The 27,457-nt window shown below is 43.5% G+C and overlaps 1 protein-coding gene across 1 annotated transcript in view; it reads left to right on the top strand.

Moving 5' to 3' along the window:
- LOC135378997 (uncharacterized) overlaps positions 1–27,457 on the top strand; it is a 355,209-nt gene that overhangs the window by 257,676 nt on the left and 70,076 nt on the right. Inside the window, exon 12 of the mRNA XM_064612222.1 lies at positions 2,274–2,354. Coding sequence (XP_064468292.1) covers positions 2,274–2,354 — 81 coding nt within the window. The remainder of the gene's footprint in view (positions 1–2,273; positions 2,355–27,457) is intronic.

The following is a 27,457-nucleotide window of genomic DNA, read 5'->3' on the forward strand; positions in this document are numbered from 1 at the left end:
TACAAAAAGAAAAAATAGCTAATGCTTTTTGGCTGCACGTTGAACATATGTTTACAATTTTATCGTGCACTCCCAGCCGAGTACAGCTGTTTCGTCCTACTTGGGACTCATCAGCCCGGAGTAGGGAAGTGACACGATCTTGGTCGGCACTAACAGTGCGTCTCGGCGAGACGTCAATGTTCCACGGTGACAGCGCCACATGTGGAGGCCGCAGTGCAAGCCAGCAAGTACATATACAAAAAGAAAAAATAGCTAATGCTCTATGGCTGCACGTTGAACATATGTTTACAATTTTATCGTGCACTCCCAGCCGAGTACAGCTGTTTCGTCCTACTTGGGACTCATCAGCCCGGCGTAGGGAAGTGACACGATCTTGGTCGGCACTAACAGTGCGTCTCGGCGAGACGTCAATGTTCCACGGTGACAGCGCCACATGTGGAGGCCGCAGTGCAAGCCAGCAAGTACATATACAAAAAGAAAAAATAGCTAATGCTCTATGGCTGCACGTTGAACATATGTTTACAAATTTATCGTGCACTCCCAGCCGAGTACAGCTGTTTCGTCCTACTTGGGACTCATCAGCCCGGCGTAGGGAAGTGACACGATCTTGGTCGGCACTAACAGTGCGTCTCGGCGAGACGTCAATGTTCCACGGTGACAGCGCCACATGTGGAGGCCGCAGGGAAGTCCTTTTTTTTCTTTTCAAGATGATGTTGCACTAAACGAAAAATTTATGTCTAAAATTGTTGATGCTGTGACCAGCCATTTTGCTGTGAAGCCATCACTGTTCAGGAACGTGACAGCATGTTAATGCATTTACTCCTGTCTTTGATTTTGATAACGCCAACGGCACGGATGTTCTTGACTTGTCGGCCGGATGAAGAGTTTAATGATGAAAAATATAATGATATTCACTCCAATTAGCTCTAAACAGTTAACGCATAGGAAAGTTGGAGAGCGCAGAAGACAGGGCAGTCTGTCATGTCCAATGTGGACACCCTGGTAGCGCTGGTTTTGATGTAATTGCAAAACTAAAACATGCTAATGTATTCTACTATGAAGGCAACATCGAGAAAATAAGTCTCTCGGACAAAATACCGTGACGGTCTTGAGCCACCAATCCACTTGTGGACACTCGAAGACACTTCCACCGTCACGCCAAGATGTGGACACTTTTTCCGAACCTTCAATGCTAATGGTTATTCTATGGAAAGCAGATGGAATGCAGTTATTCAATGGAAGGCGATGAGTTCGCAGGTTCGCTGCAGGCTTGAGATCTATTAAGCTCTCGGTAACAACGCTCCAGCAACAAGAAAGCTTAGATAGTTGTAGGGAACGATGGGGATATGTCAGCTAGTAGAAGAAGAGGAAGGCAGAGACGACAGAAAGGTGTGAAGGAAACAGGACATTTCGAAGTTCAGCGAGAGATTCACGGAGCATCTTACCTTACAAAAGCCGCGTTGTCGTTACATTATTTGGCAACGCATGATTAAGCTTGGTGGATTAAAATTTCTATGCAACATTATGGACGGAAAATAAACGACAAACTTTGGACGAGAGGGTGTAGCAGGGAAGTTGGCACATGTTTATATCGACTTTTCTACTGCACAGGACATGGTGATACAAGGTCAGTGTAGTAGAGACGGTATAGAACGCCTACATGCGTGCTATCTCGTCCCTCTTATTATAACGTTTTGTCTCCGGCGCTGCGGAAGATCAAGACAAACTTTGGAACTTTTTCCAAGAACCTTCCGGCTCGCTAAGCCAAAAGTGCCTATTCACACATCAAGTGTTACCTATACTTTTTATTTCCATGTACCAAACACAATTGGAGTAGTCTCCCACCGTGAACATTCAGCGCAAAAAACAAAAGAAGAAAACATTATGCGGTTCCTTTCCTGGACTGACAGACTGCAGCTATGATGTATTCCACGCCTCATATCTGTATACTCCTTAAAAAAATGTAGCACTTCGCTTTTCTGATCATTTCTACTCACTATTATTGCCCCCCCCCCACCCACCTGTGCCCCGGAAATTTGTAGTATGCTCAAATAAATAAACATAAACATAAATAAACAAAAAGCATAAAAGTTCAAGGAAGCATGATCATCACAAAAGCATTTTCAATCCAATGTACTTACACGTGTGAACGGTGCTTTCCATTTAATTGCATTAGCTTACAGCTTTGTTTAATGTAAACAATTATCTGGAATAGAAACCCTCACAAATATCGCAGTATAACAGCCGCACAGTAAAGGTATCATCTATTTCAGGAGGACAAGATGGGCGACGAACTATCAAGAACACAGCCATGCAGAGCTCCTGCGCACAGTGAACAGCGCACGCATAGCCAGGTAAACATAACTCATGTCACATACCTCTTAGAAGTACATACGTATATTGGTGCCGGCATAGAAGACTTTGTAATTATCTAGGTGTTCTGGCGTGCAGAGCTGGTTCTTCTTTTATTTTTATTCCTCCATTTCCTATCCTTGCTGCATCGGATGGCAACTAAACAGTACTGGTGCTGTCCAAAGAAAGACGTTCGTCATGCAGCGTGCACTCTGCAGTTGAAAGGGAGACGTTTGCTTCATGACTTCGCAGTGTCGATGTTAATCTGCTCAAGTACTGCTGTTGTGTCAAGTAGATAACTAATGAGAAAAAAAAAACTGTAAAAAGAACAAGGACTGCGGAAGTCGACAGGAGGCAGCAATATCAACAACTCAAAGCACGAGGTCAGATTTTCTCTTCAGGTGGTCAGCAGGATTTGACTGGCTCTGAAATGGGATAGGATGACCAGTGACGAAACCAAAATAACAAAAAAAAATGAGCGCTATGACTCCGCCCGGTATCGGTCGCGCGTCCGCGCGTATATGTTCTTATCTATCGCATAATGATTAAGTAGAGCCGCAGAGTGTTCCTTCCCGCACAGAAAGACAAAAACGTATACCAGAGACGTGTTCGAACGACTGGAAGCACTTCAATTCAGGAAGATACCTTCTACAACGTGTGTCTCCTCCCAGATGCCCGCTATGGTCATCTGAGTGACAGGTAATGGAACATGCTTGAGTGGGGAGGGGTGGGGGCAGTGACACTGGATGAGACACATGAGCCAGAAAATAAATCTTCTCATACGATTAACCCTTGGTTTCTTTGCTGTCCTTGAATAGTCCCTCCGATGGAATAATGAGGCGCCTGACGAAACTATTCCCAGTAGGTGTGCCATTCCCAATTAATCTTTGTTACCTCAAAATGACCGTTTCTGATCATAAAGTGTGAAAATTAAAAAAAAAACAGTGATTTATCCAGATCTCTTCCACCCTCTTCAAATCTTTGGCGTCATCGCCTCTCTTTTTTAATTGCGCACTCCCATGATGGGGACTTTTCTATTTCCCCAATTTTTTAAACACCCCAACATGCTTGAAATTCTGCATAAACCACTATAGGGGACGGTAAGCACAAACAACACAAATAAAATATCTGCTACGCTCAGACGCGTATTGCGCGAACCCCTGCATTTGTCCCAGCCACTTTTGCTGATTTCCTCAACTTCCCTTTTGCCACTAGCAGTTGGTGTCGCGCGTTTGAAAATGCAAACACTCACTTATTTCTACACTCTAGGTCAAATACAACATTCATCAAGAACGACGAAAACTAATTCATTTCACGTGTGCTTGCTTGGAATCATAATAGGTACTGAGTCCGCACACATGCGCTTTGGGTATCAGATCAGGTTCCGACACAGGTTGTACATCCAGTTCATACGACCCACATCTAGATAAGCTTATTTTATAATGTCCATTGGGGAGTTTTTTTTTTTCGCCAGAGCCGAAACCGTACACCCCACATGTAGAATGTTTTATTCCAGAAAGTAGACACACTATCTGTGCCGACCCAAGATCGCGTCAGTTCCCTGCGCCGTCATGATGAGTCTCAAGTAGAGTAAACGGCTGTCCCTTGCTCGGACGACACGATGAACTCCACATGTTCTCCACATGCAGTGAGAGAGCTTCGGCACCGTGCTTTCTAATGCGCTTCTGTGCAAGACGGCCCAGCAGGGGGGGACATGCAGATATTTGGTGAGATGGCGCCATCACGAACCCCACTTCCGAGTCCCGAGGTGTTATCCGTACCGCGCTCACGAGATGAATGGCGAGACTTATGGATGAAGGGCGAGACGAGAGGGGTAGGACACTTAAACAGTGGCGGTCGGGACATCGGTCCAGCCCTTGCCGATGGGTTGCTAAACCTCCGAGCCCTTCCCACATCTCTCGGTGTGAAGTGCGGGTGACGGGTAGGAGCACCTCTGCATGGATCAATTTTTTTCTTTCCTTTGATATCGGGGCAAAACGCCCCGACCACAGTTTTATACATTGTATCAACAGACTTCACTGCGAAATACATCGTACTCTCTGGTTCGGACACTCACAAAGACAAAAATGTACAGGAAAGTCACCTTTTTTCATCAAACAAGTCGTGGCATCGGTCTGAAAATATCGTTGAAATCCAACGCATAAGATTTGGAGACTGTCATGCGACAGGATGTGAGTCAACCTACGTGACAGCGGGTCTATTCACAGTACCTACACTGGACATGGACGCCAGAGCCCTCAGGGTAGTTCGGATAGAAGCCAGCATGAGACAGAGTCAAACAAGGTTGTAAGCAGAAACTTTACTGTGAACCCTCGGGGGCGGACAGTGCAACGCCAGCAAGCAAGCAATCCAGAACCAGAGGCAAGAACCCGGTGGGGCACACCAGCAGCCAGAACATGGTAGGGCAAACCCGCAGTCAGAACCAGGAACCCAGGACCAGGTGGAAGTTCGAACCAAGAGCCAGGCGGTTGAATTCCACGACGATGCCAACGAACAGCCAGGAGTCCTCGTTCCCTCGCAGAACACAATCGCCCGTGCACCTCTGTCCGTGCCCCTTAGGTCGCACCTCTGCACGTTTTCCCCCGAGCTTCTTCTTTCCCCAGGTGTGACCAGAACCATGACAGATACCTCCATTTAAAATAAGCAAACAAAAAGTATGTGGACGTATCCTGAACGCGCACGAAATGATGGGAAAGGGATTTCAGATTTATTGCACACAGCACTGAACACTTGCAGAGGCGCCATCCCAGTTTCAGAGCTGATTGATGTGCCGTCTGAGGAGATCTTGATGGGCATAAAGGATCAGGGGTCGGATTCACAAACGCGATCGTAAGTTATGCTAAGATGCGCTAAGACGTCGTAGCCAGCGACGCGCGTACGACGGCGTCGTAAGCGCGATTCACAAAGCTATCGTAGTGGAGAGGGTACCCCCTTTGACGAGTAAGAGGAAGTTGCTAGCTTCCTGTCACGTGGACGTCCGAGAGAAACAGCCAAAGGGTTGCGAGACTATGTTTTCGCTATGGTAACGATGACGAACATTTGTAATCGCACCAATAAGTGTCGTCCCGTTAGAAGAAGACGAAGTAGTTCGTCCCCAAATGTTTTGTTACTGCACGTGCTCTCGGTCTTTCGGTAGCCATAATGGATGCCATGCAATCACAGGCGAAACGCGTTGGATGACACAGCAAATATATTCCCAGTATGTTCGTCTCGGGGAGGGGGTGGGTGAGGGTGTTTTGTAAGCGGTGTGTGGCACCCAGTTTCGCAGCTTTTATGGCTTCTTTTGCCTTTCTTGCAGACAATTTGGAGGAGTGTTGGGGGTGTCTTAGCGGGGTGTAGGGGATGCTTGAAAAATCCCTGCGACCCGATTTTACGAGGCACAAAGTTGAAGCGTTTGCTGAAGGTTACCAAACAAAAAAGTGCCTCAATTTCGCTTCGGGGATGGTCTCGAAAGTTCTGTACTTCGAAGGCTCTCGAACTACAATGTGTGGGCCCGTATTACGGAGTCTTTGTTTGCCGTCTCCGCATCCACCGCTGCCAAATAACGCCGCCATATTTCTTCGTAAGACTGCTCGGGAGCTCTCGCAGGATTCCGCCGTAAGCTGTGAAGATTTTGCGACACGCGCCCTTCGTGAATCTACACTTCGTCGTAACTTTCCCTTACGACGGAGATACGACAGATTCCGTCGCACGAGCTCTTTGTGAATCCGACCCCAGGACGTCGTGGACTCACGTAAGATTAATATACGTAAAAATGGGGAATACATTGCTACATGGAATGCACTACTGACATATCAGAGGCCTAGACTTCCAGGAAAACTCAAAGTAGGCGACCTCTCGGCAGATGTTCGACTCTACGGGGTGTCCCAGCTAAGTGTATACAGACTTTAAAAAAATATATATGACACTTTTTACAAGATGAAATCAATTGCAATATAGCATATGCTGAAAGGCACTACCTAGGAAGGCATTAGCAAAGTCCAAAGGCAATGTCTTAATTAACTTTCATTAATTAACTTGTTAATTATAAAAGCTACAAAGTTGTCCCAATGAGAACATCTGTTCCTTTCGGTCAACTGATATCGTAGCCGTTTCCAGAACAAAAATCCGTTCGATAGATCGCGCACAAAAAATTCGCAAGGGAGCGCCATTTTTTTCTTTATTTTGTTCATTGCGCTTCTTAGAAGACGCGTCTTTCCTTCATCCCCAATGTGACAGGGAGAAAGAGCACACTATCGCCTATCGCGTCCTGGAAAAAGATTAAAAGGAAACAGAACATGCAACCCAAGATAAGGCCAGTTCCGATAAAGTCACCCGATGCATTTGCTTCTGTTTTGTTTCCACAAGTTAAAGCTCATCTTCGACGCATGAGGCGGCACTGTGCTCATTCCCCTCTCGCGTTGGGGATGAAGGAAATACGCGTCTGTGAAGATGCGCAATGAACAAAATAAAGAAAGAAAGGCGTTCCTTCACCAATTTTTTGCGGGCGATCTATGAAACGGATTTTTGTTCTGAAAACGGCTACGATATCAGGTGACCGAAAGGAACAGACGTTCTCATTGGGACAACTTTGTAGGTTTTATAATTAACAAATTAATTAATGAAAGTTAATTAAGACATTGACTTTGGACTTTACTCATGCCCTCCTAGGGAGTGCCCTTCAGCATATGCTATATTGCAATTGATTTCATCTTTGAAAAAGTGTTATATATATTTAAAAACATCTGTATGCACTTAGCTGGGACACCCTATATATGTACCGAAACCGTTTTGCAGTTTTCGATGCAACAGGTCCGGGCATTCTGCATGATGCGTCTGGTGGGATCTGCTTGTTGGCACAGTGTGGCGCGCCAAGCCAAGAGACTCAAGAGTGCAAAGGCTCTGACCTCTGTGTAAACCGCTCCTCTGACCACCGATCTCACTCCAGATCCTGTGCCAAACGAAAATAAAAAAAAGCGTCTTGAAAGTCAAAGTAATAGAAAACACATCAGCTATCCAGAAGATTCCTTCTTTTTTGAGAAGCCCTTAGCGACAGCACTGAAACAAAAGTAGAAAAAAGTGGTGCTGTTTTTTTGTTCCTTGATTAAAAAACAGGTGCTACATAATTAGCAGCACATGTTTCTTACGCAAGTAGCGTAAAGTTATCATCCGGTTTCCTGTCATCGCTGTGTTTGCGTAGCGCTCGTGAAAGCTTAATTTTGAACACCCTGTATATACAATGCAGGAAAAAAGCCATTAAAGAAACAAGTAAATGACAGTAGACGTGTTTGAAATACAGTGTTGAATACAGTGTTTGAAATACGGTGTTGTCGCATCGTTCCATGAGTATATTTATACTAGATACTCATGGAACGATGCGACAGCACCAGAGGATACGTGTTTCGCCGTGTTTGCGGCTCGTCAGCTCTTGATAGCTGCCCATCGTTCGGAATTGGCAAACCAGGGGTCACTCAGCGAGCGATATACACCTGGGAGGGTGAGTGAGCACTCCTCAACCCCACAGTGCATGCCAGTGAATTATAAATTTGTAACTTATATATATATTATATTATTATTATTATTATATAATTATTATTATATTATACATATATTATTTTTTTAATCTATGTGTTAAATTGCCCATTAAATAAATTAGTTTTTGTTAACGTTCCTGTAATCTGTAGTCCAAGTCTTATTATTTCAGTTTTATTAAACTTCGTAGCCGTCTGATATATTAACCTATTTGTCCTATATATATATATATATATATTATATATACTTATAAAATTATAAACTTTATAATTCACTGGCTTGCACTGTGGCGTTGAGGAGTGCTCACTCACCCTCCCAGGTGTATATCGCTCGCTGAGTGACCCCTGGTTTGCCAATCCCGAACGATGCGCAGCTACCCAGGGCTGACGAGCCGCAAACACGGCGAAACACGTGTCCTCTGGTGCTGTCGCATCGTTCCATGAGTATATATATGTGTGTGTGTGTGTGTGTGTGTGTGTCCGTGCGTGTGTGTGTGTGTTTTCACATAATACTTCACTGGCTTCGCACTGGGCTTTCAGAGGGGAGGTTCTCATCCCGGGAGAACATCACGTTCCACGTGACCTTACCACGCCACTCGCTCAAACGTCGCTCACCTACGCATTGGTGATGAAGGCCCAATAAGGCCGAAACAGCTGTCCAGTGCTGGTATTGCGACGTTTGGGACTTATAAACATATGTTCAACGTGCAGCCAAAAAGTCTTTACTACTTTTTTCACATATTATACAGAGTGTCTTTTTTAAGCGATACAGATTTTTTATTTAAAAAAAAAACTATAAGGGCTATAGACATGCTGTTTTTACTTCTATCGTCTCTGGGCCGGCGGACGTTCTTGGCCATATGTTGCTCAACCGTCAAATCAATCATTACCTAAAAATCGTTCATATAACTTTTTTTAATTATAAAAGCTACGGAGTTTTCCCAATTAGAACATCTGTTCCTTTCGATGACCTGATATTGTAGCAGTTTTCAGAACAAAAATCCGTTCAGTAGATCGTCTACAAAAAATTCGTGAAGAAACGCCTTTTTTCTTTATTTATTTTGTTCATTGCGCATCTTAGGAGACCCGTCTTTCCTTCAGTCCATCCACACTATAAAAACACACGTGACAGTTTATGCATTTTAATTAGTTTCACCAATAGAGCGCGTAAACAAAATACAGAAGTCGACACAGAAGATTTTTGTTTAAGTTTAATTTGTACAAGCTTTCGCGTGGAGGTCCACGCTTCCTCTGGTACAAAGTGAAGTGGTGACACACAAAAGTATATATAGTATATTGACACGAAAGTATATTGACTCCCCTCTTCGTATACGCTTCCAATAGAGCGCGTTAAAGCTGTCCCGCACGAGGATTCCGTGTCAGGTCGACCTCTATCAATGAAAATTTGAAGAGTTTCGCCTAGATAGGGAACAAAGCACGTTTAAGCTACGGGTCCGAAATTTATGGTAAATGTTTTACATGTATCAACGCTACAACAAACACGCCTGGTAATTCCTTTAACTTAAAAACACTTACCATTAGAGCTTGTCAAAGTTGGCCCGCATAAGCGGTTCCGTCGTCACATCGACCTCGAGTTCGCAGGCAAGAAAGGACGTTTAAGCCGTAAGTCCGAAATTTATATTAAATGATTGACAAACAACCACACTACAACAAACACGCGTGACACTTTGTGCATTTTAATTAGTTTCACGAATAGAGCGCGTTAACGCTGGCCCGCACAACGATTCCGTGTCAGGTCGACCTCGATGAATGAAAATTTGAAGAGTTTCGCCTTGATAGGGAACAAAGGACGCTTGGGCTAAAGGTCGGAAATTTATGGTAAATGTTTTACATGCATCAATGCTACAACGAACACGCCTGGTAATTCCTTTAACTTAAATACCCTTACCCTTAGAGCGTGTCAAAGTTGGCCCGCATGAGCGGTTCCGTCGTGACATTGATTTCGAGTTCGCAGGCAAGAAAGGACGTTTAAGCCATAAGTCCGAAATTTATGTTAAATGATTGACAAGCAACCACACTACAACAAACACGCGTGACACTTTGTGCATTTTAATTAGTTTCACCAATAGAGCGCGTTAAAGCTGGCCCGCACAACGTTTCCGTGTCAGGTCGACCTCTATGAATGAAAATTTGAAGAGTTTCGCCTTGATAGGGAACAAAAGACGTTTAAGCTACAGGTCCGAAATTTATGGTAAATGTTTTACATGTATCAATGCTACAACAAACACGCCTGGTAATTTCTTTAACTTAAATACCCTTACCATTAGAGCGTGCCAAAGTTGGCCCGCATCAGCGGTTCTGTCGTCACATCGACCTCGAGTTCGCAGGCAAGATAGGACGTTTAAGCCATGCGTCCGAAATTTATGTTAAATGATTGACAAACATCCACACTACAACAAACACGCGTGACACTTTGTGCATTTTAATTAGTTTCACCAATAGAGCGCGTTAAAGCTGGTCCGCACGACGATTCCGTGTCAGGTCGACCTCTATTCAATGAAAATTTGAAGAGCTTCGCCTTGATAGGGAACAAAGGACGTTTAAGCTACAGGTCCGAAACTTATCGTAAATGTTTTACATGTATCAACGGTACAACCAACACGCGTGGTAATACCTTCACCTTAAATACCCTTACCATTAGAGCGCGTCAAAGTTGACACGCATAAGCGATTCCGACGTCATATCGACCTCGAGTTCGCAGGCAAGAAAGGACGTTTAAGCCATGCGTCCGAAATTTATATGAAATGATTGACAAACAACCACACTACAACAAACACGCGTGACACTTTGTGCATTTTAATTAGTTTCACCAATAGAGCGCGTTAAAGCTGGCCCGCACAACGATTCCGTGTCAGGTCGACCTCTATGAATGAAAATTTGAAGAGTTTCGCCTTGATAGGGAACAAAGGACGCTTAAGCTACAGGTCGGAAATTTATGGTAACTGTTTTACATGCATCAACGCTACAACGAACACGCCTGGTAATTCCTTTAACTTAAATACCCTTACCATTAGAGCGTGTCAAAGTTGGCCCGCATGAGCGGTTCCGTCGTGACATTGATTTCGAGTTCGCAGGCAAGAAAGGACGTTTAAGCCATAAGTCCGAAATTTATGTTAAAGGATTGGCAAACATCCACACTACAACAAACACGCGTGACACTTTGTGCATTTTAATTAGTTTCACCAATAGAGCGCGTTAAAGCTGGCCCGCACGACGATTCCGTGTCAGGTCGACCTCTATCAATGAAAATTTGAAGAGCTTCGCCTTGATAGGGAACAAAGGACGTCTAAGCTACAGGTCCGAAACTTATGGTAAATGTTTTCCATGTATCAACGCTACAACAAACACGCGTGGTAATACCTTCACCTTAAATAACCTTACCATTAGAGCGCGTCAAAGCTGACACGCATAAGCGGTTCCGTCGTCACATCGACCTCGACTTCGCAGGCAAGAAAGGACGTTTAAGCCATAAGTCCGAAATTTATTTTAAATGATTGACAAACAACCACACTACAACAAACACGCGTGACACTTTGTGCATTTTAATTAGTTTCACCAATAGAGCGCGTTAAAGCAGGCCCGCACAACGATTCCGTGTCAGGTCGACCTCTATCAATGAAAATTTGAAGAGTTTCGCCTTGATAGGGAACAAAAGACGTTTAAGCTACAGGTCCGGAATTTATGGTAAATGTTTTACATGTATCAATGCTACAACAAACACGCCTGGTAATTTCTTTAACTTAAATACCCTTACCATTAGAGCGTGCCAAAGTTGGCCCGCATGAGCGGTTCTGTCGTCACATCGACCTCGAGTTCGCAGGCAAGAAAGGACGTTTAAGAAATATGTCCGAAATTTATGTTAAATGATTGACAAACATCCACACTACAACAAACACGGGTGACACTTTGTGCATTTTAATTAGTTTCAACAATAGAGCGCGTTAAAGCTGGCCCGCACGACAATTCCGTGTCAGGTCGACCTCTATCAATGAAAATTTGAAGAGCTTCGCCTTGATACGGAACAAAGGACGTTTAAGCTACAGGTCCGAAACTTATCGTACATGTTTTACATGTATCAACGCTACAACAAACACGCGTGGTAATACCTTCACCTTAAATACCCTTACCATTAGAGCGCGTCAAAGTTGACACGCATAAGCGGTTCCGTCGTCACATCGACCTCGAGTTCGCAGGCAAGAAAGGACGTTTAAGCCGTAAGTCCGAAATTTATATTAAATGATTGACAAACAACCACACTACAACAAACACGCGTGACACTTTGTGCATTTTAATTAGTTTCACCAATAGAGCGCGTTAACGCTGGCCCGCACAACGATTCCTTGTCAGGTCGACCTCTATGAATGAAAATTTGAAGAGTTTCGCCTTGATATGGAACAAAGGACGCTTGAGCTACAGGTCGGAAATTTATGGTAAATGTTTTACATGCATCAACGCTACAACAAACACGCGTGGTAATACCTTCACCTTAAATACCCCTACCATTAGAGCGCGTCAAAGTTGACCCGCATAAGCCGTTCCGTCGTCACATCGATTTCGAGTTCGCAGGCAAGAAAGGACGTTTAAGCCATGCGTCCGAAATTTATGTTAAATGATTGACAAACATCCACACTACAACAAACACGCGTGACACTTTGTGCATTTTAATTAGTTTCACCAATAGAGCGCGTTAAAGCTGGCCCGCACGACGATTCCGTGTCAGGTCGACCTCTATCAATGAAAATTTGAAGAGCTTCGCCTTGATAGGGAACAAAGGACGTTTAAGCTACAGGTTCGAAACTTATCGTAAATGTTTTACATGTATCAACGCTACAACAAACACGCGTGGTAATACCTTCACCTTAAATACCCTTACCATTAGAGCGCGTCAAAGTTCACACGCATAAGCGGTTCCGTCGTCACATCGACCTCGAGTTCGCAGGCAAGAAAGGACGTTTAAGCCATAAGTCCGAAATTTATATTATATGATTGACAAACAACCACACTACAACAAACACGCGTGACACTTTGTGCATTTTAATTAGTTTCACCAATAGAGCGCGTTAAAGCTGGCCCGCACAACGATTCCGTGTCAGGTCGACCTCTATGAATGAAAATTTGAAGAGTTTCGCCTTGATAGAGAACAAAGGACGCTTAAGCTACAGGTCGGAAATTTATGGTAAATGTTTTACATGCATCAACGCTACAACGAACACGCGTGGTAATACCTTCACCTTAAATACCCTTACCATTAGAGCGTGTCAAAGTCGGCCCGCATGAGCGGTTCCGTCGTGACATTGATTTCGAGTTCGCAGGCAAGAAAGGACGTTTAAGCCATAAGTCCGAAATTTATGTTAAATGATTGGCAAACATCCACACTACAACAAACACGCGTGACACTTTGTGCATTTTAATTAGTTTCACCAATAGAGCGCGTTAAAGCTGGCCCGCACGACGATTCCGTGTCAGGCCGACCTCTATGAATGAAAATTTGAAGAGTTTCGCCTTGATAGGGAACAAAGGACGTTTAAGCTACAGGTCCGAAACTTATGGTAAATGTTTTCCATGTATCAACGCTATAACAAACACGCGTGATAATACCTTCACCTTAAATACCCCTACCATTAGAGCGCGTCAAAGTTGACCCGCATAAGCCGTTCCGTCGTCACATCGATTTCGAGTTCGCAGGCAAGAAAGGACGTTTAAGCCATGCGTCCGAAATTTATGTTAAATGATTGACAAACATCCACACTACAACAAACACGCGTGACACTTTGTGCATTTTAATTAGTTTCACCAATAGAGCGCGTTAAAGCAGGCCCGCACGACGATTCCGTGTCAGGTCGACCTCTATCAATAAAAATTTGAAGAGTTTCGCCTTGATAGGGAAGAAAGGACGTTTAAGCTACAGGTCCGAAACTTATGGTAAATGTTTTACATGTATCAACGCTACAACAAACACGCGTGGTAATACCTTCCCCTTAAATATCCCTACCATTAGAGCGCGTCAAAGTTCACCCGCATAAGCGGTTCCGTCGTCACATCGATTTCAAGTTCGCAGGCAAGAAAGGACGTTTAAGCAATAAGTCCGAGATTTATGTTAAATGATTCACAAACATCCACACTACAACGAACACGCGTGACACTTTGTGCATTTTAATTAGTTTCATCAATAGACCGCGTTAAAGCTGGCCCGCACGACGATTCCGTGTCAGGCCGACCTCTATGAATGAAAATTTGAAGAGTTTCGCCTTGATAGGGAACAAAGGACGTTTAAGCTACAGGTCCGAAACTTATGGTAAATGTTTTCCTGTTATCAACGCTACAACAAACACGCGTGGTAATACCTTCACCTTAAATACCCTTACCATTAGAGCGCGTCAATGTTGATACGCATAAGCGGTTTTTCGTCACATCGACCTCGAGTTCGCAGGCAAGAAAGGACGTTTAAGCCATAAGTCCGAAATTTATATTAAATGATTGACAAACAACCACACTACAACAAACACGCGTGACACTTTGTGCATTTTAATTAGTTTCACCAATAGAGCGCGTTAAAGCTGGCCCGCACGACGATTCCGTGTCAGGCCGACCTCTACGAATGAAAATTTGAAGAGTTTCGCCTTGATAGGGAACAAAGGACGTTTAAGCTACAGGTCCGAAACTTATGGTAAATGTTTTACATGTATCAACGCTACAACAAACACGCGTGGTAATACCTTCACCTTAAATACCCCTACCATTAGAGCGCGTCAAAGTTGACCCGCATAAGCCGTTCCGTCGTCACATCGATTTCGAGTTCGCAGGCAAGAAAGGACGTTTAAGCCATGCGTCCGAAATTTATGTTAAATGATTGACAAACATCCACACTACAACAAACACGCGTGACACTTTGTGCATTCTAATTAGTTTCACCAATAGAGCGCGTTAAAGCTGGCCCGCACGACGATTCCGTGTCAGGTCGACCTTTATCAATGAAAATTTGAAGAGCTTCGCCTTGATAGGGAACAAAGGACGTTTAAGCTACAGGTCCGAAACTTATCGTAAATGTTTTACATGTATCAACGCTACAACAAACACGCGTGGTAATACCTTCCCCTTAAATATCCCTACCATTAGAGCGCGTCAAAGTTGACCCGCATAAGCGGTTCCGTCGTCACATCGATTTCGAGTTCGCAGGCAAGAAAGGACGTTTAAGCAATAAGTCCGAGATTTATGTTAAATGATTGACAAACAACCACACTACAACAAACACGCGTGACACTTTGTGGATTTTAATTATTTTCACCAATACAGCGCTTTAAAGCTGGCCCGCACAACGATTCCGTGTCAGGTCGACCTCTATGAATGAAAATTTGAAGAGTTTCGCCTTGATAGGGAACAAAAGACGTTTAAGCTACAGGTCCGAAATTTATGGTAAATGTTTTACATGTATCAATGCTACAACAAACACGCCTGGTAATTTCTTTAACTTAAATACCCTTACCATTAGAGCGTGCCAAAGTTGGCCCGCATGAGCGGTTCTGTTGTCACATCGACCTCGAGTTCGCAGGCAAGAAAGGACGTTTAAGCCATGCGTCCGAAATTTATGTTAAATGATTGACAAACATCCACACTACAACAAACACGCGTGACACTTTGTGCATTTTAATTAGTTTCACCAATAGAGCGCGTTAAAGCTGGCCCGCACGACGATTCCGCGTCGGGTAGACCTCTATGAATGAAAATTTGAAGAGTTCGCCTTGATAGGGAACAAAGGACGTTTAAGCTACAGGTCCGAAACTTATGGTAAAGGTTTTACATGTATCAACGCTACAACAAACACGCGTGGTAATACCTTCACCTCAAATACCCTTACCATTAGAGCGCGTCAAAGTTGACCCGCATGAGCGGTTCCGTCCTCACATCGACCTCGAGTTCGGAGGCAAGAAAGGACGTTTAAGCCATAAGTCCGAAATTTAAGTTAAATGATTGACAAATATCCACACTACAACAAACACGCGTGACACTTTGTGCATTTTAATTAGTTGCACCAATAGAGCGCGTTAAAGCTGGCACGCACGACGATTCCGTGTCAGGTAGACCTCTATCAATGAAAATTTGAAGAGTTTCGCATTGATAGGGAACAAAGGACGTTTAAGCTACAGGTCCGAATTCATGGTAAATGTTTTACATGTATCAACACTACAACGAACACGCCTGGTAATTAGTTTCACCAATGGAGCGCGTTATAGCTGGCCCGCACGACGAATCCGTGTCTGGTTGACCTCTATGAGAGAAAATTTGAAGAGTTTGCCCTTGATAGGGAACAAAGAACGTTTAACGTACAGGTCCGAAACTCATGGTAAATGTTTTATATGTATAAACGCTACAACAAACACGCGTGGTAATACCTTCACCTTAAATACCCTTACCATTAGAGCGCGTCAAAGTTGACCCGCATAAGCGGTTCCGTCGTCACATCGATTTCGATTTCGCAGGCAAGAAAGGACGTTTAAGCCATAAGTCCGAAATTGATGTTAAATGATTGACAAACATCCACACTACAACAAACACGCGTGACACTTTGTGCATTTTAATTAGTTTCACCAATAGAGCGCGTTAAAGCTGGCCCGCACGATGATTCCGTGTCCGGTAGACCTCTATCAATGAAAATTTGAAGCGTTCGCCTTGATAGGGAACAAAGGACGTGTAAGCTACAGGTCCGAAACTTATGGTAAATGTTTTACATGTATCAACGCTACAACAAACACGCGTGGTAATACCTTCACCTCAAATACCCTTACCATTAGAGCGCGTCAAAGTTGACCCTCCGTCCTCACATCGACCTCGAGTTCGCAGGCAAGAAAGGACGTTTAAGCCATAAGCCCGAAATTGATGTTAAATGATTGACAAACATCCACACTACAACAAAAACGCGTGACACTTCGTGCATTTTAATTAGTTTCACCAATAGAGCGCGTTAAAGCCGGCCCGCACGACGATTCCTGTCAGGTCGACCTCTATGAATGAAAATTTGAAGAGTTTCGCCTTGATAGGGAACAAAGGACGTTTAAGCTACAGGTCCGAAACTTATGGTAAATGTTTTACATGTATCAACGCTACAACAAACACGCGTGGTAATACCTTCACCTTAAATACCCCTACCATTAGAGCGCGTCAAAGTTGACCCGCATGAGCGGTTCTGTCGTCACATCGACCTCGAGTTCGCAGGCAAGAAAGGACGTTTAAGCCATACGTCCGAAATTTATGTTAAAGGATTGGCAAACATCCACACTACAACAAACACGCGTGAAACTTTGTGCATTTTAATTAGTTTCACCAATAGAGCGCGTTAAAGCTGGCCCGCACGACGATTCCGTGTCAGGTCGACCTCTATCAATGAAAATTTGAAGAGCTTCGCCTTGATAGGGAACAAAGGACGTTTAAGCTACAGGTCCGAAACTTATGGTAAATGTTTTCCATGTATCAACGCTACAACAAACACGCGTGGTAATACCTTCACCTTAAATACCCTTACCATTAGAGCGCGTCAAAGCTGACAGGCATGAGCGGTTCTGTCGTCACATCGACCTCGAGTTCGCAGGCAAGAAAGGACGTTTAAGAAATATGTCCGAAATTTATATTAAATGATTGACAAACAACCAAACTACAACAAACACGCGTGACACTTTGTACATTTTAATTAGTTTCACCAATAGAGCGCTTTAAAGCTGGCCCGCACGACGATTCCGCGTCGGGTAGACCTCTATCAAAGAAAATTTGAAGAGTTTCGCCTAGATATGTTAACAAAAGACGTTTAAGCTACGGGTCCGAAATTTATGGTAAATGTTTTACATGTATCAATGCTACAACAAACACGCCTGGTAATTTGTTTAACTTAAATACCCTTACCATTAGAGCGTGCCAAAGTTGGCCCGCATGAGCGGTTCTGTCGTCACATCGACCTCGAGTTCGCAGGCAAGAAAGGACGTTTAAGCCATACGTCCGAAATTTATGTTAAATGATTGACAAACATCCACACTACAACAAACACGCGTGACACTTGGTGCATTTTAATTAGTTTCACCAATAGAGCGCGTTAAAGCTGGCCCGCACGACGATTCCGTGTCAGGTCGACCTCTATCAATGAAAATTTGAAGAGTTTCGCCTTGATAGGGAACAAAGGACGTTTAAGCTACAGGTCCGAAACTTATCGTAAATGTTTTACATGTATCAACGCTACAACAAACACGCGTGGTAATACCTTCACCTTAAATATCCTTACCATTAGAGCGCGTCAAAGTTCACACGCATAAGCGGTTCCGTCGTCACATCGACCTCGAGTTCGCAGGCAAGAAAGGACGTTTAAGCCATAAGTCCGAAATTTATATTATATGATTGACAAACAACCACACTACAACAAACACGCGTGACACTTTGTGCATTTTAATTAGTTTCACCAATAGAGCGCGTTAAAGCTGGCCCGCACAACGATTCCGTGTCAGGTCGACCTCTATGAATGAAAATTTGAAGAGTTTCGCCTTGATAGGGAACAAAGGACGCTTAAGCTACAGGTCGGAAATTTATGGTAAATGTTTTACATGCATCAACGCTACAACGAACACGCCTGGTAATTCCTTTACTTAAATACCCCTACCATTAGGTTGCGTCAAAGCTGACACGCATAAGCGGTTCCGTCGTCACATCGACCTCGAGTTCGCAGGCAAGAAAGGACGTTTAAGCCATAAGTCTGAAATTTATATTAAATGATTGACAAACAACCAAACTACAACAAACACGCGTGACACTTTGTACATTTTAATTAGTTTCACCAATAGAGCGCTTTAAAGCTGGCCCGCACGACGATTCCGCGTCGGGTAGACCTCTATCAAAGAAAATTTGAAGAGTTTCGCCTAGATAGGGAACAAAGGACGTTTAAGCTACAGGTCCGAAACTTATGGTAAATGTTTTCCATGTGTCAACGCTACAACAAACACGCGTGGTAATACCTTCACCTTAAAAACCCTTACCATTAGAGCTTGTCAAAGTTGGCCCGCATGAGCGGTTCCGTCGTCACATCGACCTCGAGTTCGCAGGCAAGAAAGGACGTTTAAGCCATAAGTTCGAAATTTATATTATATGATTGACAAACAACCACACTACAACAAACACGCGTGACACTTTGTGCATTTTAATTAGTTTCACCAATAGAGCGCGTTAAAGCTGGCCCGCACAACGATTCCGTGTCAGGTCGACCTCTATCAATGAAAATTTGAAGAGTTTCGCCTTGATAGGGAACAAAGGACGTTTAAGCTACAGGTCCGAAACTTATCGTAAATGTTTTACATGTATCAACGCTACAACAAACACGCGTGGTAATACCTTCACCTTAAATACCCTTACCATTAGAGCGCGTCAAAGTTGACGCGCATGAGCGGTTCCGTCGTCACATCGACCTCGAGTTCGCAGGCAAGAAAGGACGTTTAAGCCATAAGTCCGAAATTTATATTATATGATTGACAAACAACCACACTACAACAAACACGCGTGACACTTTGTGCATTTTAATTAGTTTCACCAATAGAGCGCGTTAAAGCTGGCCCGCACAACGATTCCGTGTCAGGTCGACCTCTATGAATGAAAATTTGAAGAGTTTCGCCTTGATAGGGAACAAAGGACGCTTAAGCTACAGGTCGGAAATTTATGGTAAATGTTTTACATGCATCAACGCTACAACGAACACGCCTGGTAATTCCTTTACTTAAATACCCTTACCATTAGGTTGCGTCAAAGTTGACACGCATAAGCGGTTCCGTCGTCACATCGACCTCGAGTTCGCAGGCAAGAAAGGACGTTTAAGCCATAAGTCCGAAATTTATGTTAAATAATTGACAAACATCCACACTACAACAAACACGCGTGACACTTTGTGCATTTTAATTAGTTTCACCAATAGAGCGCGTTAAAGCTGGCCCGCACGACAATTCCGTGTCAGGTCGACCTTTATCAATGAAAATTTGAAGAGTTTCGTCTAGATAGGGAACAAAAGACGTTTAAGCCACAGGTCCGAAACTTATGGTAAATGTTTTACATGTATCAATGCTACAACAAACACGCCTGGTTATTTCTTTAACTTAAATACCCTTACCATTAGAGCGTGCCAAAGTTGGCCCGCATGAGCGGTTCTGTCGTCACATCGACCTCGAGTTCGCAGGCAAGAAAGGACGTTTAAGCCATACGTCCGAAATTTATGTTAAATGATTGACAAACATCCACACTACAACAAACACGCGTGACACTTTGTGCATTTTAATTAGTTTCACCAATAGAGCGCGTTAAAGCTGGCCCGCACGACGATTCCGTGTCAGGTCGACCTCTATCAATGAAAATTTGATGAGTTTCGCCTTGATAGGGAACAAAGGACGTTTAAGCTACAGGTCCGAAACTTATCGTAAATGTTTTACATGTATCAACGCTACAACAAACACGCGTGGTAATACCTTCACTTTATATACCCTTACCATTAGAGCGCGTCAAAGTTGACACGCATAGGCGGTTCCGTCGTCACATCGACCTCGAGTTCGCAGGCAAGAAAGGACGTTTAAGCCATAAGTCCGAAATTTATATTATATGATTGACAAACAACCACACTGCAACAAACACGCGTGACACTTTGTGCATTTTAATTAGTTTCACCAATAGAGCGCGTTAAAGCTGGCCCGCACAACGATTCCGTGTCAGGTCGACCTCTATGAATGAAAATTTGAAGAGTTTCGCCTTGATAGGGAACAAAGGACGTTTAAGCTACAGGTCCGAAACTTATCGTAAATGTTTTACATGTATCAACGCTACAACAAACACGCGTGGTAATGCCTTCACCTTAAATACCCTTACCATTAGAGCGCGTCAAAGTTGACACGCATAAGCGGTTCCGTCGTCACATCGACCTCGAGTTCGCAGGCAAGAAAGGACGTTTAAGCCATAAGTCCGAAATTTATATTATATGATTGACAAACAACCACACTGCAACAAACACGCGTGACACTTTGTGCATTTTAATTAGTTTCACCAATAGAGCGCGTTAAAGCTGGCCCGCACAACGATTCCGTGTCAGGTCGACCTCTATGAATGAAAATTTGAAGAGTTACGCCTTGATAGGGCACAAAGGACGCTTAAGGTACAGGTCGGAAATTTATGGTAAATGTTTTACATGCATCAACGCTACAACGAACACGCCTGGTAATTCCTTTACTTAAATACCCTTACCATTAGGTTGCGTCAAAGTTGACACGCATAAGCGGTTCCGCCGTCACATCGACCTCGAGTTCGCAGGCAAGAAAGGACGTTTAAGCCATAAGTCCGAAATTTATATTAAATGATTGACAAACAACCAAACTACAACAAACACGTGTGACACTTTGTGCATTTTAATTAGTTTCACCAATAGAGCGCGTTAAAGCTGGCCCGCACGACGATTCCGCGTCGGGTAGACCTCTATCAAAGAAAATTTGAAGAGTTTCGCCTTGATAGGGAACAAAGGACGTTTAAGCTACAGGTCCGAAATTTATGGTAAATGTTTTACATGTATCAACGCTACAACAAACACGCGTGGTAATACCTTCACCTTAAATATCCTTACCATTAGAGCGCGTCAAAGTTCACACGCATAAGCGGTTCCGTCGTCACATCGACCTCGAGTTCGCAGGCAAGAAAGGACGTTTAAGCCATAAGTCCGAAATTTATATTATATGATTGACAAACAACCACACTACAACAAACACGCGTGACACTTTGTGCATTTTAATTAGTTTCACCAATAGAGCGCGTTAAAGCTGGCCCGCACAACGATTCCGTGTCAGGTCGACCTCTATGAATGAAAATTTGAAGAGTTTCGCCTTGATAGGGAACAAAGGACGCTTAAGCTACAGGTCGGAAATTTATGGTAAATGTTTTACATGCATCAACGCTACAACGAACACGCCTGGTAATTCCTTTACTTAAATACCCCTACCATTAGGTTGCGTCAAAGCTGACACGCATAAGCGGTTCCGTCGTCACATCGACCTCGAGTTCGCAGGCAAGAAAGGACGTTTAAGCCATAAGTTCGAAATTTATATTATATGATTGACAAACAACCACACTACAACAAACACGCGTGACACTTTGTGCATTTTAATTAGTTTCACCAATAGAGCGCGTTAAAGCTGGCCCGCACAACGATTCCGTGTCAGGTCGACCTCTATCAATGAAAATTTGAAGAGTTTCGCCTTGATAGGGAACAAAGGACGTTTAAGCTACAGGTCCGAAACTTATCGTAAATGTTTTACATGTATCAACGCTACAACAAACACGCGTGGTAATACCTTCACCTTAAATACCCTTACCATTAGAGCGCGTCAAAGTTGACGCGCATGAGCGGTTCCGTCGTCACATCGACCTCGAGTTCGCAGGCAAGAAAGGACGTTTAAGCCATAAGTCCGAAATTTATATTATATGATTGACAAACAACCACACTACAACAAACACGCGTGACACTTTGTGCATTTTAATTAGTTTCACCAATAGAGCGCGTTAAAGCTGGCCCGCACAACGATTCCGTGTCAGGTCGACCTCTATGAATGAAAATTTGAAGAGTTTCGCCTTGATAGGGAACAAAGGACGCTTAAGCTACAGGTCGGAAATTTATGGTAAATGTTTTACATGCATCAACGCTACAACGAACACGCCTGGTAATTCCTTTACTTAAATACCCTTACCATTAGGTTGCGTCAAAGTTGACACGCATAAGCGGTTCCGTCGTCACATCGACCTCGAGTTCGCAGGCAAGAAAGGACGTTTAAGCCATAAGTCCGAAATTTATGTTAAATAATTGACAAACATCCACACTACAACAAACACGCGTGACACTTTGTGCATTTTAATTAGTTTCACCAATAGAGCGCGTTAAAGCTGGCCCGCACGACAATTCCGTGTCAGGTCGACCTTTATCAATGAAAATTTGAAGAGTTTCGTCTAGATAGGGAACAAAAGACGTTTAAGCCACAGGTCCGAAACTTATGGTAAATGTTTTACATGTATCAATGCTACAACAAACACGCCTGGTTATTTCTTTAACTTAAATACCCTTACCATTAGAGCGTGCCAAAGTTGGCCCGCATGAGCGGTTCTGTCGTCACATCGACCTCGAGTTCGCAGGCAAGAAAGGACGTTTAAGCCATACGTCCGAAATTTATGTTAAATGATTGACAAACATCCACACTACAACAAACACGCGTGACACTTTGTGCATTTTAATTAGTTTCACCAATAGAGCGCGTTAAAGCTGGCCCGCACGACGATTCCGTGTCAGGTCGACCTCTATCAATGAAAATTTGATGAGTTTCGCCTTGATAGGGAACAAAGGACGTTTAAGCTACAGGTCCGAAACTTATCGTAAATGTTTTACATGTATCAACGCTACAACAAACACGCGTGGTAATACCTTCACTTTATATACCCTTACCATTAGAGCGCGTCAAAGTTGACACGCATAGGCGGTTCCGTCGTCACATCGACCTCGAGTTCGCAGGCAAGAAAGGACGTTTAAGCCATAAGTCCGAAATTTATATTATATGATTGACAAACAACCACACTGCAACAAACACGCGTGACACTTTGTGCATTTTAATTAGTTTCACCAATAGAGCGCGTTAAAGCTGGCCCGCACAACGATTCCGTGTCAGGTCGACCTCTATGAATGAAAATTTGAAGAGTTTCGCCTTGATAGGGAACAAAGGACGTTTAAGCTACAGGTCCGAAACTTATCGTAAATGTTTTACATGTATCAACGCTACAACAAACACGCGTGGTAATGCCTTCACCTTAAATACCCTTACCATTAGAGCGCGTCAAAGTTGACACGCATAAGCGGTTCCGTCGTCACATCGACCTCGAGTTCGCAGGCAAGAAAGGACGTTTAAGCCATAAGTCCGAAATTTATATTATATGATTGACAAACAACCACACTGCAACAAACACGCGTGACACTTTGTGCATTTTAATTAGTTTCACCAATAGAGCGCGTTAAAGCTGGCCCGCACAACGATTCCGTGTCAGGTCGACCTCTATGAATGAAAATTTGAAGAGTTACGCCTTGATAGGGCACAAAGGACGCTTAAGGTACAGGTCGGAAATTTATGGTAAATGTTTTACATGCATCAACGCTACAACGAACACGCCTGGTAATTCCTTTACTTAAATACCCTTACCATTAGGTTGCGTCAAAGTTGACACGCATAAGCGGTTCCGCCGTCACATCGACCTCGAGTTCGCAGGCAAGAAAGGACGTTTAAGCCATAAGTCCGAAATTTATATTAAATGATTGACAAACAACCAAACTACAACAAACACGTGTGACACTTTGTGCATTTTAATTAGTTTCACCAATAGAGCGCGTTAAAGCTGGCCCGCACGACGATTCCGCGTCGGGTAGACCTCTATCAAAGAAAATTTGAAGAGTTTCGCCTTGATAGGGAACAAAGGACGTTTAAGCTACAGGTCCGAAATTTATGGTAAATGTTTTACATGTATCAATGCTACAACAAACACGCCTGGTAATTTCTTTAACTTAAATACCCTTACCATTAGAGCGTGCCAAAGTTGGCCCGCATGAGCGGTTCTGTCGTCACATCGACCTCGAGTTCGCAGGCAAGAAAGGACGTTTAAGCCATACGTCCGAAATTTATGTTAAATGATTGACAAACATCCACACTACAACAAACACGCGTGACACTTTGTGCATTTTAATTAGTTTCACCAATAGAGCGCGTTCAAGCTGACCCGCACGACGATTCCGTGTCAGGTCGACCTCTATCAATGAAAATTTGAAGAGTTTCGCCTTGATACGGAACAAAGGACGTTTAAGCTACAGGTCCGAAACTTATCGTAAATGTTTTATATGTATCAACGCTACAACAAACACGCCTGGTAATTCCTTTAACTTAAAAACCCTTACCATTAGAGCTTGTCAAAGTTGGCCCGCATGAGCGGTTCCGTCGTCACATCGACCTCGAGTTCGCAGGCAAGAAAGAACGTTTAAGCCATAAGTCCGAAATTTAAGTTAAATGATTGACAAACATCCACACTACAACAAACACGCGTGACACTTTGTGCATTTTAATTAGTTTCACCAATAGAGCGCGTTAAAGCTGGCCCGCACGACAATTCCGTGTCAGGTCGACCTCTATCAATGAAAATTTGAAGAGTTTCGCCTTGATAGGGAACAAAGGACGCTTAAGCTACAGGTCGGAAATTTATGGTAAATATTTTACATGCATCAACGCTACAACAAACACGCGTGGTAATACCTTCACCTCAAATACCCTTACCATTAGAGCGCGTCAAAGTTGATCCGCATAAGCGGTTCCATCGTCACATCGACCTCGAGTTCGCAGGCGAGAAAGGACGTTTAAGCCATAAGTCCGAAATTTAAGTTAAATGATTGACAAATATCCACACTACAACAAACACGCGTGACACTTTGTGCATTTTAATTAGTTTCACCAATAGAGCGCGTTAAAGCTGGCCCGCACGACGATTCCGCGTCGGGTAGACCTCTATGAATGAAAATTTGAAGAGTTTCGCATTGATAGGGAACAAAGGACGTTTAAGCTACAGGTCCGAAATTTATGGTAAATGTTTTACATGTATCAACGCTACAACAAACACGCGTGGTAATACCTTCACCTTAAATACCCTTACCATTAGAGCGCGTCAAAGTTGACCCGCATAAGCGGTTCCGTCATCACATCGACCTCCAGTTCGCAGGCAAGAAAGGACGTTTAAGCCTTAAGTCCGAAATTTATGTCAAATGATTGACAAACATCCACACTACAACAAACACGCGTGACACTTTGTGCATTTTAATTAGTTTCACCAATAGAGCGCGTTAAAGCCGGCCCGCACGACGATTCCGCGTCGGGTAGACCTCTATCAAAGAAAATTTGAAGAGTTTCGCCTTGATAGGGAACAAATGACGTTTAAGCTACAGGTCCGGAATTTTTGGTAAATGTTTTAAATGTATCAACGCTACAACAAACACGCGTGGTAATACCTTCACCTCAAATACCCTTAACATTAGAGCGCGTCAAAGTTGATCCACATAAGCGGTTCCATCGTCACATCGACCTCGAGTTCGCAGGCGAGAAAGGACGTTTAAGCCATAAGTCCGAAATTTAAGTTAAATGATTGCCAAATATCCACACTACAACAAACACGCGTGACACTTTGTGCATTTTAATTAGTTTCACCAATAGAGCGCGTTAAAGCTGGCACGCACGACGATTCCGTGTCAGGTCGACCTCTATGAATGAAAATTTGAAGAGTTTCGCCTTGATAGGGAACAAAGGACGTTTAAGCTTTAGGTCCGAAAATTATGGTAAATGTTTTAAATGTATCAACGCTACAACAAACACGCGTGGTAATACCTTCACCTCAAATACCCTTACCATTAGAGCGTGTCAAAGTTGGCCCGCATGAGCGGTTCTGTCGTGACATCCACCTCGAGTTCGCAGGCAAGAAAGGACGTTCAAGCCATCAGTCCGAAATTTATGTTAAATGATTGACAAACATTCACAGTACAACAAACACGCGTGACACTTTGTGCATTTTAATTAGTTTCACCAATAGAGCGCGTTAAAGCTGGCCCGCACGACGATTCCGCGTCGGGTAGACCTCTATGAATGAAAATTTGAAGAGTTCGCCTTGATAGGGAACAAAGGACGTGTAAGCTACAGGTCCGAAACTTATGGTAAATGTTTTACATGTATCAACGCTACAACAAACACGCGTGGTAATACCTTCACCTCAAATTCCCTTACCATTAGAGCGCGTCAAAGTTGACCCGCATAAGCGGTTCCGTCCTCACATCGACCTCGAGTTCGCAGGCAAGAAAGGACGTTTAAGCCATAAGTCTGAAATTTAAGTTAAATGATTGACAAACATCCACACTACAACAAACACGCATGACACTTTGTGCATTTTAATTAGTTTCACCAATAGAGCGCGTGAAAGCTGGCCCGCACGACGATTCCGTGTCAGGTCGACCTGTATCAAAAAAAATTTGAAGAGTTTGGCCTTGATAGGGAACAAAGGACGTTTAAGCTATAGGTCCGAAATATATGGTAAATGTTTTAAATGTATCAACGCTACAACAAACACGCGTGGTAATACCTTCACCTCAAATACCCTTACCATTAGAGCGTGTCAAAGTTGGCCCGCATGAGCGGTTCCGTCGTGACATCCACCTCGAGTTCGCAGGCAAGAAAGGACGTTCAAGCCATCAGTCCGAAATTTATTTTAAATGGTTGACAAACATCCACAGTACAACTAACACGCGTGACACTTTGTGCATTTTAATTAGTTTCACCAATAGAGCGCGTTAAAGCTGGCCCGCACGACGATTCCGCGTCGGGTAGACCTCTATGAATGAAAATTTGAAGAGTTCGCCTTGATAGGGAACAAAGGACGTTTAAGCTTTAGGTCCGAAAATTATGGTAAATGTTTTAAATGTATCAACGCTACAACAAACACGCGTG

This window comes from Ornithodoros turicata, chromosome 1, assembly GCF_037126465.1.
Source record: "Ornithodoros turicata isolate Travis chromosome 1, ASM3712646v1, whole genome shotgun sequence".
NCBI lineage: Eukaryota > Metazoa > Arthropoda > Arachnida > Ixodida > Argasidae > Ornithodoros > Ornithodoros turicata.